Source organism: Agelaius tricolor, unplaced genomic scaffold (genome assembly GCF_023055355.1).
Source record: "Agelaius tricolor isolate 1412-34295 unplaced genomic scaffold, bAgeTri1.0.p SCAF_41, whole genome shotgun sequence".
In the NCBI taxonomy this organism is placed as follows: domain Eukaryota; kingdom Metazoa; phylum Chordata; class Aves; order Passeriformes; family Icteridae; genus Agelaius; species Agelaius tricolor.
Genome location: NW_027269301.1, coordinates 937585 through 954090, shown reverse-complemented (window position 1 = coordinate 954090; position 16506 = coordinate 937585). Strand labels below are relative to the sequence as shown.

At 58.8% G+C, this 16506-nt stretch overlaps 1 protein-coding gene and 1 long non-coding RNA gene across 2 annotated transcripts; one reads left to right on the top strand and one right to left on the bottom strand.

Annotated features, from left to right (window-relative positions):
- Positions 1-7633: 7633 nt before the first annotated feature.
- On the bottom strand, positions 7634-12298 carry LOC139603772 (uncharacterized). Its single transcript, XR_011683799.1, has 2 exons — positions 11672-12298; positions 7634-11540 (listed from the first exon to the last, which is right to left on the bottom strand). It is a non-coding gene; the product is annotated as an uncharacterized lncRNA (long non-coding RNA).
- Positions 12263-15298, top strand: ZNF703 (zinc finger protein 703). The gene is made up of 2 exons (XM_071454704.1): positions 12263-12595; positions 13165-15298. Exons 1-2 carry the CDS (start codon positions 12383-12385, stop codon positions 14542-14544), a joined length of 1593 nt encoding a protein of 530 aa, XP_071310805.1. The 5' UTR covers positions 12263-12382; the 3' UTR covers positions 14545-15298.
- Positions 15299-16506: the final 1208 nt, after the last annotated feature.

Genomic DNA, 16506 nt, shown 5'->3' with positions numbered 1-16506 from the left:
GATTATTATGTATAGACTTTTATCCTTCAGGGGTATCATCATAACAGATCATAAATGGAAATGAATTCATCGCTCTCACACGCCATCCCAGCTCACAGTTTAGTGCCAGCCATGGGGATGGGACACGGGGTGATCCCCCTGGAAGGGTCCCCTGTCCCCTGCCACAGCCCTGAGCCCCAGCCAGGCTGGCCAAGGCCCTGGCTCTCCCTGCAGCACCTTTGGGATGAGTTTCCCAGGGCTGTGGGGTTTGCAGAGCCTTTGGAAGCCTTTTGGCTGTGATGTGTGATCATTGCCGTGGGCTGGGGCACACCGTTCCTCAGGGGAGATGGAAAATCCATTCCCTGGCCGCTGTATCCCAGCTCAGTGCAGGAGCTCCTCTGAGCTGGGGCCAGTTATTTACTGTGGGGCAGAGGCAGCTCCTGAGGGGGCACCCGGGGCTCCATTTATTTCATTTATTTCCCAGCCCCGTGGACAAAGGGTCGTTACCACCCCAGACAGGAGCATCCACGTTTCCAGCACATTGCTCAAAGCAATATTTTCCTTCAGCCTCCAGTTGGCAGTGGGTTGTTTGTTATGTGGAGAAGTGGCTGCCAGGTGTTGGAGGCTGTCTGGGAGCAGAATCTCCCTTCCCATGGCATTCCCTGGTCACTCCTCACACCCCACAGAGCCCTGGGAGGTGCTGCCACATCAAGGGGGTGCCAGGCCCCCAAATCACCCTCTGCACAGCCAGGGGAGCCAGCCAAGGGCTGCAGCCTGCATTTCTGGCTGTGCTGCTTCCAGGTGCAGTTATGAAAACACACAATGGCGTTTCCTTCTCCTGGACCCCATCAGCTTTTTCCATCCTGCACATTATCCAGGAAATTCTCGTCTATACCTTAGAGGAGTTACTGTGATTATCTGGAACACGTTACTTGCACACAGCAAATGCAAATTAATGTAGTCCTCACATTTCGCCGTGGCAGTAAAGGGGAATGTTGACATCAGCCTGAAAGTGGAATTAACTTTTGCATGATGTGGTGTGAGCTCGAGGTGTTGAAACCCGCGGCCGAGATTTTCCAAGTCACAGTAAAGAACTGTTCTGGCAGCGTTTCCAGGAGCAGAGGTGAGCTGAGTGCTCTCTCTGTTCCAGCCTGGATTATTGCTTTCCAAACCCTGCCATTTTGTCTCGTTTACCTCTAATGTGCTCCATGGTTTATTGCAAGCTCATCTCCTTAGGAGGAGAGAGTTACGGCGCTGTCAGGCTCTCTGATAAAGGACCGGCAGCTCCTCCCCGGCCCATCCCTCCTCATCCTCGCCTTGGGGACCCTCTGAGCTGGACCGGGCAAGGCTGGAGGCTCGGGTCCTGCATCCCCTGGCAGCCCCAGCCCCGCGGATCGCTGTTAACACCTTGTCCTCGGCGTCGCCGCTTAAATCAGCGGCGAGGCTCGATGGGAAGGGACAGGGCTGAGAGCGCTATCGATCCCTTTCTGCCGTGCACGGGCTCCCAAATCCCACAGCCAGCACAAAACCTGGCGTGGAGCATGGAACACATGTCCTGGGGGCTTCTCCAGGACGTGCCCAGAGAGCATCCCCAGTCTGGGGAAAGGGGCACACAGAGCAGCCCAGCTCCTTTCCACAGCCTGGGGAGACTCTGGCTGCCCATCGTGGCCCTTCCAGGGCTCAGCACCCTGGAAGGGCTCCCAAATCCCACAGCCAGAACAAAACCTGGTGTGGAGCACAGCAAGGGTATCCTGGGGGCTTCTCCAGGATGTGCCAAGACCCCAGAGGGCATCCCCAGTCTGGGGAAAGGGGCACACAGAGCAGCCCAGCACCTCTCCACAGCCTGGGGAGACTCTGGCTGCTCATCGTGGCCCTTCCAGGGGTCAGCATCTCCCTCCACGCGCTCCCAAATCCCACAGCCAGCACAAAACCTGGCGTGGAGCACAGCAAGGGTGTCCTGGGGACTTCTTGGGGTTGGTCTGACCATGGGTGCTTCAGGTCTGGGACTCCAGGACCGAGTCACGGTGCCACAGTGCCACGACCCCGGTGCCCAGAGAGCATCCCCAGTCTGGGGAAAGGGGCACACAGAGCAGCCCAGCACCTTTACACAGCCTGGGGAGACTCTGGCTGCTCATCATGGCCCTTCCAGGGGTCAGCACTTCCCTCCCTGGCCAGGCTCCAGGACAATTCAGGCTGAGTGGGCTGTAAATGATGAAGAAGGGAAAACAAATGATGCCAGCAGCAAGTGAAGGAAGTGTAGGAGCATTATGTAAAATATTAAATTTAATGCTATTCCATTTTCCATCTCAGTTATTAAATTAACTGAGAACTATGCTTGCACTTAAAAGATTCCTGTCATATTTTATGCACACGATGATCTCAGAGTAATTCGTGTTAGAAATATGTCATGTTAAATTACAGATCCCAATAAACCTTACTTAAACTCAGCATTGATCATGCGTGGGAGAGAAACTCCTCAGGGCCAGATCCCCAGGCTGGGATGGGACAGAGTGGGTGACAGAGGGGGAATTTCCTTCCTTCCCTCCCCACCAGCTCCAGCATCTCCCAGTGCAGGGCTGGGGCCAGGCAGAGCCAGCAGGAGCACAGGGGACACAGAGGGGACACGGTGGGGTCTATCCCAGGGACAGCAGGCGTTGTCTGACCTGCTGGGAGAGCTGAGGGGTGACGGCTCTGCCTGCCAGGTGACGCCACTATCAGCAAAGATTTGGTGTCAGACGTGGCATGGTGACAGTGTCTCTGTGTGGTGTCACCTCTGTTGTCCCAGCTGTCCCCTCCCCACAGCAGCCTCAGTTTCTCTGCTGAGCTCTGTAAAGCCCCTGTCCCCCTCCAGTGCTGCTTTTAGGGGTGCCAAGACTGCACCTGCTCGGAGACACCCCTGACCCTGCAATGGGGACAGCGGGGCCAGGCAGAGCCAGCAGGAGCACAGGGGACACAGGGGGGACACAGGGGGACACGGTGGGGTCCATCCCAGGGACAGCAGGCGTTGCCTGATGTGCTGGGAGAGCTGAGGGCAGCTGAGGGGTGACGGCTCCCCTTGCAAGGTGACACCACCATGGGCAGAGATTTGGTATCATGGTGGCAGTGTGTCTCTGTGTGGTGTCACCTCTGTTGTCCCAGCTGTCCCCTCCCCACGGCAGCCTCAGTTTCTCTGCTGAGCTCTGTAAAGCCCCTGTCCCCCTCCATTGCTGCTTTTAGGGGTGCCAAGACTGCACCCGCTCAGAGACAGCCCTGAGCCTGCAATGGGGACAGCGGGGCAGGGAGGGCAGCCCTGGTGGCACCCCAAAAACTCAGCCCATGGCTGTGGGGTGAGCTCCCAGAGCTCCCAGGCGTCAGTGCCTGGCACAGGGGGGCAGCCCCAGCTCCTCAGAGCTGCACTACCCAGCGCCAGGCTCAGCAGGAGAGGGAAAATGCCAATAACAGTAATAATAGTAATGACAGTCCTGGGGAGAAGGGGGGCACGATCCCTCCCTCCTGCAGGGCCTCCTGCAGCCTCTGGGCACCAGGAACCCAGGGATGCTCCTGCTCTGGGACCACCTGTAGGAGCATCAGGGGTTGCATGGTGGGGATGGATGGAGAGCAGAGATCTCTGCAGCCAGGTGGGGAATTTGGGGTTTATTGCAAAGGGCCAAGGGCAGGGCCCTGCTGGGAGCTGCCAGGCACAGCTCAGAGCAGGACTGAGAGAAGAGAGGGGCAGAGAGGATGAGAGGGTGAGAGAGTAAAAGGGGTAAGAGAGCGAGGTTCCCGTTCCAATACCATAAATCTTCTTCTGTGCTGAATATTCTAATTCTCACTAACCAATCCAGTACAAGATACAAATCCTACAGCATTTCCATACAGCCTATAGAATCACTACATCACCATCCTGTGTTACATTTTAAACCCTAAAAACTCCTCTTTGGGCCCCTTCTGCCAAGCTGGCAGGGTCTGCTCTGACCCTTGGGCCTGTCTGCAGGCAGAGGGTGTTGTTCCATCAAAAGGGGATCACCTTCAGCCAGCCACACCATTGTTTTCCAGTTGTTCAGTAACTGAGGTATCTCAGAGCTTGCTTTCATTTCAATTTCACTTACAGTTTCTATATTCTCAAAGTCTTTAGCCAGAAAATCATTTTCTTGTTTCATCTTCCCCAACAACCGCCCTGTGCCCCCACAGCCCCAGAGGACAGAGCCCCTCTCCCCTGGGGCACAGCCAGCACAGGGGGACAGCAGAGCCCTCAGAGGGCCAGGAGCACCCAACCCTTCCCCAGAGCCAGCCTGGAGCCTGCCCCACTCCCACACTCCATGGCACAGCCCTCATGTGATCCAAAACTTGGCTTTTTCTTTCTGAAAATCCTCTGCCTGTGCGCAGGAATCACAAGCTCTGCCTGCCCCGAGGCTGCTCCCAGCGCAGCTCTGAGGCTTTTCAGGGCACTTTGGCTCCTGCCTCCCCTTGAACAGCAGCGTTTGTTCCCTCAGGAGGGCTCCAGTGCCTCCCACCCAGCCCTGGGCCCTGCCAGGACAGGCTGCACCCCCAGGGTGAGGGCTGGACACCCCAGCTGTCCTCATTGATGGGCAAACCCAACGTCCCCAGGCTGCTGGTGCTGATCCAGAGCCAAGGAGCACCTGGAAGCTCGACCTGTTGGTTCGTTTCCCTTTGAGAGCTCCCCAAGAGCAAATAATCTCATTTTCCATCTATAACACCAGAGACCCTCAATGTCACTGGCTGGGACCCTGCCAGGCCAGGCTGTGTTACCGACCCCAGCCCCACACTGGGGTGACCCTGCCAGGCCAGGCCATGCTGGGGACCCCAGCCCCACACTGGGGTGACCCTGCCAGGCCAGGCTGTGCTGGGGACCCCAGCCCCACATTGGGGTGACCCTGCCAGGCCGGGCTGTGTTGGGGACCCCAGCCCCACACTGGGGTGACCCTGCCAGGCTGAGCAGTGCTGGGGACCCCAGTCCCACACTGGGGTGACCCTGCCAGGCCAGGCTGTGTTGGGGACCCCAGCCGCACATTGGGGTGACCCTGCCAGGCTGAGCAGTGCTGGGGACCCCAGCCCCACATTGGGGTGACCCTGCCAGGCCAGGCTGTGTTGGGGACCCCAGTCCCACATTGGGGTGACCCTGCCAGGCCGGGCTGTGTTGGGGACCCCATCCCCACATTGGGGTGACCCTGCCAGGCCAGACTGTGTTGGGGACCCCAGCCCCACATTGGGGTGACCCTGCCAGGCTGAGCAGTGCTGGGGACCCCAGCCCCACATTGGGGTGACCCTGCCAGGCCGGGCTGTGCTGGGGACCCCAGCCCCACACCCCGCAGCCTCTCCCGCTGCCAGGGAGTAATTGGGTGCAGCAGCAAAGCTGCGGGGCTGCTTTCATCCTGCTCCAGGTGGCTGCAATCCAGTGCAGGATTTACAGTGCCCTGACCCTGAGCTGTCAAGAAGGAACAGCCAGATTAATGGGGTGGGCGGGTTCGTGCAATAATCGTTTGTTTGATGTGACAAGCCTGATAGGCGTTGATTTACTTACAGACTGATAGGCTTTTAATTGAGCACCTCCGTCCCAGTCACATCAAAGGCAGAGGTTGACAAGGGGCCCCTTTTACCAAAAGCTCCCAGTGACTGACAGATCCTGGATGCTAATTCTCCCGGGGAGGGGGTTCCCTCTTTTCTCGCTGGTGTTTTACCGGGCCGTGCTGAGAAAGTTCCTGTTCCTGCAGCAGAGGGTTCCTGTCCTCACCCAGAGCCCTCCAGCTGCCCCCAGCCAGGCTTTTGTTCGTCTCCACAAGAGGTTTGGGGTGCCCCTGCCTCCTCCTGCTGCCAGCTGGAGATGCCCAGGGTGTCACAGGGCTTTGTCCCCACCGTGGAGATGCCGTCCCTGGCACCCACCTCATTCCTGGGGTGCCCTTCCTGTCCTCCTTCCTTGGCTGCTGAGCCTTTGGGGTTGCTCTGGGTAATTCCCCTCCTAGAGGAGAGGAGGGACGTGTCCCTCTGTTTGTCACACGGGTCTGGGGGCCTGGCTGGACCCCTGTGCCCAGGGCCTGCAGCCTCGACAGGAGCAGCCCAGGTGGGCCCTGAGCTCCTGCCCAGGTGTGCAGCCCATGCCCATCACCAGGCACACATCTGGCCCCAGCTGTGCCACCACGAGGACAAGAAAGGGTGGGAATGAGCTGGGGAGCAGAGGAAGGACCAGCCCACGGTTGGTTGTTGGTGTCACACACCCAGACTGTGTGAGTGAGCCTGGCTGGGCACACAAAGTCCCCTCGAGGTGAGTGTGAGGTGTGTACAGAGCAGGTGTGCACCCCCCAGCCCACCAAAAGCAAAACCCAAGTGGCTCAGACATTTTGTGAAAGACTTATAGGGGATTATGCTCTTAATGGGAAATTTGTGGGAATAAATCACAACCTTTTCCTCGAACCTGTGGGGTGGCATTTGCTTGAGCCTTTGGGCTGGATTAGCTCTTATTTATGTTTTAAAGACTGATGTGTTTTTCACTATCAAAATATAAATTATTTTTACTGTATCAATGATTAAATATTTTTCTTTGAGATCATAGAGTCCAAAAAAATAAATGTTTCTGAAGAGGCATTCAAAAAATTTAAAAGAAGAAAAAAATCCCTCTGAGAACCCCTTTTGTCATTTGCAACCAATAAAAATGCCTATTGTTATGAAGGGCTCATAAATAATCTGATTTTGGCATGCTTTCATACCATACAGAAAATGAATAAATTAAACTTGATTTACAGCCTTTTTCATTTTTATTAGAGTTGCTCCAAACATTTTCTGTGACGTACGTGCCAGACGAGCTGCACTGAGTGGTTTGAGGCTCTGGCCCTGGTATTACAGAAATTAAGTTGCTCTCATTTGCATAGTTTAATTAACTAATACTGGCAAAGAAAAAAAAAAAAAGAAACCAGGGGTGAAGGTGAATTTTTTTGGTGGGTGAATGAAACCACCGAGGCTGATCCCCTAAAGTGCCAGCCCAGGGGACGCTGGGGTCCCCACAGCGATTTTGGGGGATCCTCACAGCAATTTTGGGGGTCCCCACAGCAATTTTGGGGGCGCCCATAGCAATTTTGGGGGGTCCCCATAGCGATTTTGGGGGTCCCCACAGTGATTTTGGGGGATCCTCACAGCAATTTTGGGGGATCCTCACAGCAATTTTGGGGGTCCCCACAGCGATTTTGGGGGGTCCCCATAGCGATTTTGGGGGTCCCCACAGCAAATTTGGGAGGTCCTCACAGCAAATTTGGGGATCCCCACAACGATTTTGAGGGGTGCCAGTGCTGACAGTGATGGAGATTGGGGGGTTGCCATCACCCCACCTTCAGAGATAAGGGAAACTGAGGCACAGGAGCTTGGCTGCTTGGCACAGCCCGTGGTTATCACGGGGGTCAGCAGAGAGAACTCCCCAAAGTGTCCTGGCTCCATCCCAGGGCTGTGCAGCCCCTCCCTCTGATGGCCAAAAACTGGAAATAAAGATGCAAAACCCCCCAAAAAAGTCCCATTGAGGTGGCCCCAACCTCCCAAACTCCCAACTCCCTGCAAAGCTCCTTGGTGAGTGTGGGATGTTCTCCTCCTTCCCCCCTCTTTGTGCAATTTATGCCCTCAGAATTTCCCACCAGGAAACAGCTTCATTACATCAACAACAGGAAGACCCCACTGATTTGTCACACAGAAAAAGCAGCTGTTAGTCACACATCAAGGGAGCAGGGGAGGGGGGAAATAAAAAACCCCTTTCACCTTTTTTTGTGCTTTAATGTTTGCAGCATTAATGGCTCTGTGGAGGGAAACAGTCCTGGCCATTCCATAACTAACCATCACCAGCGAGGATCAGTTAATATCCAAGTGTCTTCCTGCTTTTCCTGCTACATGATTGCTTTGGAAAGAAAGATTAATTCCAACTTTAAAAAAGAAAACACTATTTTTATCATTGCCAGGAGTCTATACGGGCTTAAAAAAGAAAAAGCACTTGCTTGTCGTTTTACATCTTGCAATTTTGTCAGTTGTTTTAAAACATGTCTCCTGTAATAAATAAGATCATTTTTATGCACTTGTTCTGCAGCTAAAAGCAAGGCCTGGGCTGGTGCTGCGTGGGGAGTGGAGGGGCTGGGATGGAGCAGGGCAGGGAAAACGCTGACTCGGGAGGATTTGGTGCCATGGAGCAGCAGGAGGGGCTGCAGGGGGGTGAGGGAGGGTTTACCTGGGAAAAGCAGGAGGAAAACAGGCACTGAGGGGCAGAGGGAGGCTCAGATTTAGGGGGGATTTACCTGGGAAAAGCAGGAGTAAAACAGGCACTGAGGGGCAGATTTAGGGGGGGAGCAAGAGAGGATTTACCTGGGGAACACAGGAGTAAAACAGGCACTGAGGGGCAGAGAGAGGCTCAGATTTTGGGGGGATTTACCTGGGAAAAGCAGGAGTAAAACAGGCATGAGGGGCAGAGAGAGGCTCAGATTTAGGGGGGAGCAAGGGAGGATTTACCTAGGGAACAGCAGGAGTAAAAGGGGCAGATAGAAGCTCACATTTAGGGGGGATGAGGGAGGATTTACCTGGGGAATAGCAGGAGTACAACAGGCACTGAGGGGCAGAAAGAGGCTCAGATTTAGGGGGGATGAGGGAGGATTTACCTGGGGAATAGCAGGAGTACAAAGGCACTGAGGGGCAGATTTAGGGGGATGAGGAAGGATTCACCTGGGGAATAGCAGGAGTACAACAGGCACTGAGGGGCAGATTTAGGGGGGATGAGGGAGGATTTACCTGGGAACATCAGGAGTACAAAGGCACTGAGGGGTAGAGAGAGGCTCGGATTTAGGACGTGCTCACATCCTCCTCCTGCAGCAGTGGCTGGAGCCACCCCCAGCTCCCTCACAGTGACTGGAACCTCAGTGGGACCCATCCCAGCCTGGCCCCCACACCCCTCACACCCCCCAGCTCCCTTTATCCTGTCTGCCCTTAACCTGTGTCCAGCAGCAATGAGGCAGGAGAGGTTTATTCCAGAGCCAAAGCCCAGCAGAGGAGAGGTCCAGCGATTTAAATTCATATCTTATCTCATCTCATCCCACCAAATTGTCCGTGCAGGCTGCAGCTCCTCCATCCTGCCTGCTCTGCACCCCCTGGCACTCAGGATGGGACACAAAACTCTCTGCTCAGACTCATCCCAAGTTACTGGAAGATCCTGAAGTTAAACAAAAACCCGATTCCCTCTTCCCCAGCCTCGCTTCACAGGTCACAAAGACATCAGAGTCCATGGGCTTCATTAGGGCTCTGCATGGGAACTCGTCCTTGGCAAAATCAAACCAGGGCAAGTCCTGCTTGGGGATGGAAACATCATCAGTCATTGGTGAAAGTACTCCCTGAGGCTTCTGGTCTCCTTTGGCTTTGCTTCTATTCCAAATATTTTGCTTTTCCTTTGGTGCTGGTGTTATTTTTGTTGGGCAGGGGTCTCGCTGCTTTTATTTGAACTTGTGCAAGCTCCGAGCAGAGAGGGGCTTGTCATGGAGCAGAACTGGACATGGAACAGGGAAACTTAACTTTCTCCCCTCTGGTTACTGTTCTCCTTAATAAAAACAGGACCCTTGAGGGTTTTAGAGCAAAGGATCCAAGCTGCACCAGGACGTGGATCCATCACTACCCACGACACCCCTTTGATGAAGGAAGGGCTGTTTGCTTTACTCCAGCAAACACAAGCTGATCCAGAACGGTCTCTGTGTGCCAGGATCAGGCCTTGGGCATGCCCTGAGATTTGGGGAAGGACAAACAGCCCTGGGGCATCGCAGGAACAGGGAAATTTAACTTTCTCCCCTCTGGTTACTGTTCTTAATAAAAGCAGGATCCTCGTGGGTTTTGGAGCAAAGGATCCAACCTGCACCAGGACTGGCACCAGCGTGGATCCATCACTACCCACGACACCCCTTTGATGAAGGAAGGGCTGTTTGCTTTGCTCCAGCAAACACAAGCTGATCCAGAATGGTCTCTGTGTGCCAGCACCGGGGCAGGATCAGGCCCCAGGATCGGGGGACGGACAAACAGCCCCGGGGGCATTGCAGGGAAGGACAAACAGCCCCGGGGGCGTCGCTGCTCCTGCCCTCGCTCACCCCAGCCACGCTGCTCTTACTCACTCATCCCACCTGATCTTGGATTACTCGGTGAGGGCCGTGCTGCTGTTGTTGTTGGCGAACAACTCGAGTGACTTTGAGGAAAGCCTTTTTTTCAGTTTCCTCCTTCCTTGAATGGCTCCTTTGAGCGGCAGCGCCTCTCCGCTCACATCCCGCTGTCCGGATTGAATCAATCTTGCGGTCAGCTTCGGGAGGGAGGGAAAAAAAGAGAAGAAAAAAGCCTCACAAAGAGGGGGAATTGACAGGTCTGACCCTGGGTGTGATTGATAGGGGTTGGACGAGCGGGACTGAGCTGGGCGATGCCAGCACTCACTGGGGAAATCCAGCAAAGCCTTTTTTCCCAGAACCCGGAGCAGCGGGCTTGGAGAGGGGTGGGCACATGAACTTAATAATAGCAACATTGTTGGAACATAAAGCATCTGTCAGGAGTTAATATGATTAATTAGAGGTGTCTGTCTCTCCCCCTTTCCCCCTCTCCCTTTCTGCGTAGGCAGGAGGGACCTGAAACACAAACCCCCGGAGGGCAGAGGTGGGGCTGGAGTGGGCACCTGGCCCCACATCGCCTTTCTTCAGGCCAAAGGTCCTCAGTTCCTCAATTCTCATCCCATCCTGGCCCCCAGGATTTTATCCTGTCTCTCCACATCCCCATCCCATTGCACATCTCCCCTCCAGCCCCCATTCTCCCACCTGAAGGCCAGGAAAGGAGCTCTCAGCCCACCAGGACCTCACATGCAGGACATCACTCGGACAGAGCTCCAGGGTTTATTTGTGTGCCTTGGCTCCTCTGGACAAAGCCTGGCTGAGCTCGGCTGTTTTTCACCCCCCTGCAAAACTGAAGCCCCAGGGGTTTGTGGAATTAATTCAAGGATGTCTGGAAAAGGTAACTAGAAATAGGAAGTTAATTGTTGGAAGTTAATTAGTTATACAACAGCCTGCGCTGGCACCTGAAGATTTTTAGGACTCAGCAAACTAAAGAAAGGAGAAAATGCCTGGAAAAAAAGGAGTTGTGGGTTCATAAGAGAATTTCACTTTGTGAGAGCCCTGAGTTAAGGTCAGCCCCTCACCTTGGGTGGCACCAGGAGGGGGCACAGGTGTTGGCTGGTGGCAGGACACAGGCCCTGGGTGCAGCTTTGGGTGCAGGACCTCCTGGCACAGGGGTGCTCAGCTGTGCCAGGCTGAGCTTATCTAAGCCATGCCACGGCAGCAGTGCCATGCCGTGATGTGCCAGCTGAGCATGATCAGCCATGCCAGCCGAGCCGAGCCGTGCCATTCCAAGCTGTGCCATGGCGTGCCAGCCATGCCAAGGTGTGCTAGCAGTGCCATGCTATGCCCTGCTAAGGTGTCCCAGCCAAGCTATGCCCAGGTGTACCAGTGCTGCCATCCCATGCCATGCCATGTCATCCAAGCCATGCCATGCCCAGGTGTGCCAGCAGTGCCATCCCATGGCATGGTAAACTGTGCCAGCAGAGTCATCCCATGCCATATCATGTCATGTCATCCAAGCCGTGCCATGGTAAACTGTGCCAGCAGTGCCATGCTGTGCCACACCATGCCATGCCATGCCAGCAACGCCGTGACATGCTGACCTGTGCCAGCAGTGCCATGCCATGCCGTGCCACGCTGAGATGTGCCAGCAGTGCCATGCCTTGCCACGCCGTGTCGGCGGTGCTGTGCCATGCCATGCCACGCCATGCCAGGCCAAGCTGTGCCAGCAACGCCGAGCCATGCCATGCCTTGCCATGCCGTGCCATGCGAGCTGTGCCAGCAGTGCCATGCCGTGCCAGCAGCGCTGTGCCATGCCGAGCTGTGCCGTGCCATGCCATGCCATGCCAGCAGTGCCGTGCCATGCCGCGCCATGCCGAGCTGTGCCAGCAGTGCCATGCCATGCCGAGCTGTGCCAGGCCGTGCCAGCAGCGCCGTGCCATGCCGAGCCGTGCCAGCGGCATCACGCCACGCCGTGCCGGGCGAGCCGCGCCAGCCGCTGCCTCTGCCGCTCTCGGGCCGGTGCCGCGGTTCTCCCCCGCGCGGCGGCGCGGGGCGGTGGCGGCGGAGCGGCGGCGGCTCGCCCCCCCCACCGGCGGCTCTCCCCGCCCCGGGGGCCCGGCCGGGCGCGGATTGGTGCGCGGCGCCGGCCCCCTCGGAGCGCGGCCGCCATCGGGGCTATTTGACGTGTCGGTGGGGCCGGGGAAGGGCTTCGTCTCGCCGGGGCCGCCGCCGCCGCCGCTCCGCCGCCCGCCCGGCCCGGCCCGGCCCGGCCCCGCGGAGCCCGGGCACCCCCCCCCTTTCCCCCGCCCCAAATGAGCGGCGCTCCCGGCGGGCCCCGGCCGAGGACCCCGCCGAGCCGCGGAGCCGCGGCCGCCCCGTCGCCCCGGCCGCCCCCCGCCGACCCGCTGCGCCAGGCCAGCCGGCTGCCCATCCGCGTCCTGAAGATGCTCAGCGCCCACGGCGGCCACCTCCTGCACCCCGAGTACCTCCAGCCGCTCTCCTCCACGCCCGTCAGCCCCATCGAGGTCAGTGCCCGCCGCCCCCGACCGCGCCTCGCACCCCCGGAGCCGCGCTCCCGGTTCCCCCGGCCGGCTGCTTCCCAGCCCGGCGCTCCCGGTTCTCTCCCAGCCGGGCTCTCCCCGGTGCTCCCGGCATTCCCGGCCGCTGCTCCCGGTCCCCCTGGCCGGGCTCTTCCCAGCCCGGCGCTCCCGGTTCTCCCGGCCGGGCTCTTCCCGGTGCTCCCGGCTTTTCCCGGCCGCCGCTCCCGGTTCTCCCGGCCGGGCTCTTCCCGGTGCTCCCGGCTTTTCCCGGCCGCCGCTCCCGGTTCTCCCGGCCGAGCTCTGCCCTGCCCGGCGTCCCCGCTCCCCCCACCCCGTTCTTTCCCTCCCCCGCCGCCGCCGCAGCCCCGCTCCCCCCCCCCCCCCACCCCACCCGGTCCCTCTTCCCCCCGGCCGGGCGCGTCCCCCCGCCCCGTCCCCCCCATCCCCGCGCCCTGGCTCGGTGCCGGGCCCGGCCCCGGGCTCTCGGCGGTGGGGGGAGGCCGGTGCGGGGGCGCCGTCGGGGTCCCCCCTGACCGGCTCCGCTCCGCCCGCAGCTGGACGCCAAGAAGAGCCCGCTGGCGCTGCTGGCCCAGACCTGCTCGCAGATCGGGAAGCCCGACCCGCCGCCCTCCTCCAAGCTGAACGCCGTGGCGGCCGCCGCGCCCGCCGCCGACAAGGAGCCCTCGGCCCGGCCCGCCGCGCTGAAGCCGCCGGGCAGCGGGGACGCGCCCGCCGAGGACAAGTCGAGCTTCAAGCCCTACTCGAAGGGCGGCGGGGAGCCCCGCAAGGAGGGCGGCGCGGACAAGGCCGGCTTTCGGGTGCCCAGCGCAGCGTGCCCGCCGTTCCCCCCGCACGCCGCCGCCTCCTCGCCCGGCGGCTCCCGCGGGGCTTCGCCGCAGCACCCCGAGCCCAAGGGCGCCGAGGAGAAGAAGGAGCCCGAAGGCGGCAAGCCCAGCCCCGAGGGGACGGGCGGGGCGCTGGGGCGCGGGGTGGTGGAGGCCGGGGCGCACGGCGAGCCCCCCTCGGGCCGCAAGTCGGAGCCCCCCGCGCTGCCGCCCGCCGGCCATGTGGCCCCCGTGTCGCCCTACAAGCCGGGCCACTCCGTGTTCCCCCTGCCGCCCTCCAGCATCGGCTACCACGGCTCCATCGTCGGCGCCTACGCCGGCTACCCGTCCCAGTTCGTGCCCGGGCTGGACCCCACCAAGCCGGGGCTGGTGGGCAGCCAGCTGCCGGGGGCGCTGGGGCTGCCGGGCAAACCGCCCAGCTCCAGCCCGCTCACCGGGGCCTCGCCGCCCTCCTTCATGCAGGGATTATGCCGGGACCCGTACTGCCTGAGCTACCACAGCGCCTCGCACCTGGGCTCCAGCAACTGCTCCAGCTGCGTGCACGACCCCGGCAGCCTCAAGAGCGGATACCCCTTGGTGTACCCCACGCACCCCCTGCACTCGGTGCACACCACGCTCTCCTCCAGCGGCACCCCCAGCCTGCCCGGCCACCCCCTCTACACCTACGGCTTCATGCTGCAGAACGACCCCCTGCCCCACATATGCAACTGGGTGTCTGCCAGCGGACCCTGCGACAAGAGGTTTGCCACCTCGGAGGAGCTGCTCACCCACCTACGGACCCACACGGCCCTGCCGGGGGCCGAGAAACTCTTGGCGGGTTACCCTACCTCCGGGCTGGGCTCCGCGGCCTCCTGCCACCTGCACCTCCCGCCCGCCGCCCCCGGGAGCCCCAACACCTTACCGGCCTCGCTCTCCTTGAGGAGCCCACACACTTTGGGACTAAACAGGTACCACCCCTACGGCAAGAGCCACTTGCCCACGGCCGGCGCCCTGCCCGTGCCCTCCTTGCCGGCTGCCGGACCTTACTACTCCCCGTACGCTCTCTACGGCCAAAGACTCACGTCAGCCTCGGCTTTGGGATATCAGTAACCGGCTCAGCCCCAGCCCCCCGCGCCCTCCTTGGACTCTGTATTTATTACTGTATGTTAGCTTAAAGCTGGGAATATAAGTGCATTATACACCAATGAATCAATGGTATGCAAAAAAAGTCTGTGTCCCAAAAAAAAAAAAAAATAATAACCCGAAAAAAAGAAAAAAAAAAAATCCCCTCTTTACTCTGCAGGTGTGGGGCTTTGATTTTCCCCTTCTGTTTCTTTTGAATTTTTTTTTTTTCCTTCCCCTTCTTAATTTCCCCCGAGAAATTCTTGCATGACTCCTGCCACACATGGAAAAGCAAAAAAAAAAAAAAAAAAAAGGCATTTTCCTCCTTCCCTTCTGCGTTTATCGCTCTGGGATTCTGTTCTCTGCATTTGTAACTTGCAGATGTAATTTTTTTTTGTATTTTTTTTCTTATTTTTAATCTTTGGGGTTTTCAAAAATTTTTTTTTCCTTTTAAAAATTTTTGTGGTTTATTTTTTTTTTTTTTAATTTTACTCCTTTTTTTTTGGTATTTTTTTTTTTCTTTTTGCCCTGTGTCCGGGGCCGGGGGGGGCTACACCGGTTGGGTGATGCTCACCCCAGGCCGTGCCCCGCCGGGGGCTGCAGGACCCCGCGTGTCCCCCCCTTATGTCGGTGGGGGGACCGGAGGAGCGGCGGGCGCAGCGGCAGGACCGGCGGCCCCGGGCGGGCGGACGAGCCCCGGTAAGTCTGATTTTGTTAATAAACGGCTCTTGGTTGTAACCCACGCTCTGGTCTCGTCTCGTCCCTGCCCGGGGGTCCGGCGGGGTCCCAGCACCATCTAGCGGCGGCGGCGGCGGTACCGGAGGAGCCCCGCGGCAGCGGCGGCACCGGAGGAGCCCCGGGTGCGCTCCTGGCGCGGCCCCGCGGGCTCCGCGCCGCCGTCCCCATCCCCGCGTGTTCGTGTCCCCAGGCGTGGCGGCGGAGGGAAGGTTCGAGAAGGCGTTTAGCGGGATCAGAGCGGTGATGCCCGCGGGTGCTCACCCCCTCCCGGGGTGCGGTTTTGGGGGCGCAGTTGTGTTCCGGATCTCGGTGCGGGGGGGGTCCTGCTTGCTCCCGTTCCATCTTTGTGCGGGAGGAGGGTGATGGATGGCTCTGACATGGTCTGGCTCCATCCCCACCGTGCCGGGGGGCTCTGCCTGCTCCGTGCCCCAAGGAAGGCGCTTTCACTCCAGCTCTGGGACCCCCGGCCAAGCTCCCCCTGCAAACCCTGCATGCCCCATTGCCCCACATCACTTATTCTTTTTCTGCCTCGTTCGTGTTGCATTTCAGTGAGTCACGCAATTAATCCCTGTTAATTGCCTTCTCGATGTTGCTTTATGCCCTGTGTTTAAATTCCTTTGTGTCCTTTGAGCTGAAAAATAACGCGCTGAGAACAGGGACTACTTTTGCCAAAGGGATTTTGATTTCCCTGCTTGTGCCTGAGCGTGGCTGCGGGCGTGCGGCCGCTGGGAGGGCCCAGCTGGGGTTTCCTATGGCAGCAGGAGAGATTTGGTGATCCAGGAGCCAGTTTGGCTCCATGCTGAGCTCCCCAAGGCTGGTTTTGGGCGTCTGTGGCTGCCCCTTGCCCTGTGTGGACGTGGCTGGGCTCTGGTTGTGGCCATGCTGGTGTTGCTCCTTCCAGGTGGGATGTTTGCTGGATGAGGGCTGGGGCTGGCACAGGGGGGCTTTGCTGTGGGTTTTTGCTCTGTCCTGTGGGCACAGCAGGAAGAGGGTGCCCGGCCCAGGCTGGTGCAGCCCCTCGGGTGTCTCCTGTGTCCCTGCTGGATGCTGAGCCCTGTGGCAGCTGGTGCTGGCCATGGAGCAGGGTGCCACAGGCGGTGGGTAGAGCAGCTCCAGTGTGTTCTCTCTGCTGGCATTGGAGGTACCCAGACCCCCTGGCCCTCGGGAGCATCGCTTCTCCCTGGATGTGGCCCCCACTCCCCGCAGTGATGC

What these genes read in the sequence shown, in the direction of transcription:
- ZNF703 (XM_071454704.1), top strand. Translation starts at nt 12,383, where the DNA reads ATGAGCGGCGCTCCCGGCGGGCCCCGGCCGAGGACCCCGCCGAGCCGC. An exon ending in CGCCCGTCAGCCCCATCGAG is followed by an intron (nt 12,596 to 13,164) that starts GTCAGTGCCCGC and finishes CTCCGCCCGCAG; the next exon opens with CTGGACGCCAAGAAGAGCCC.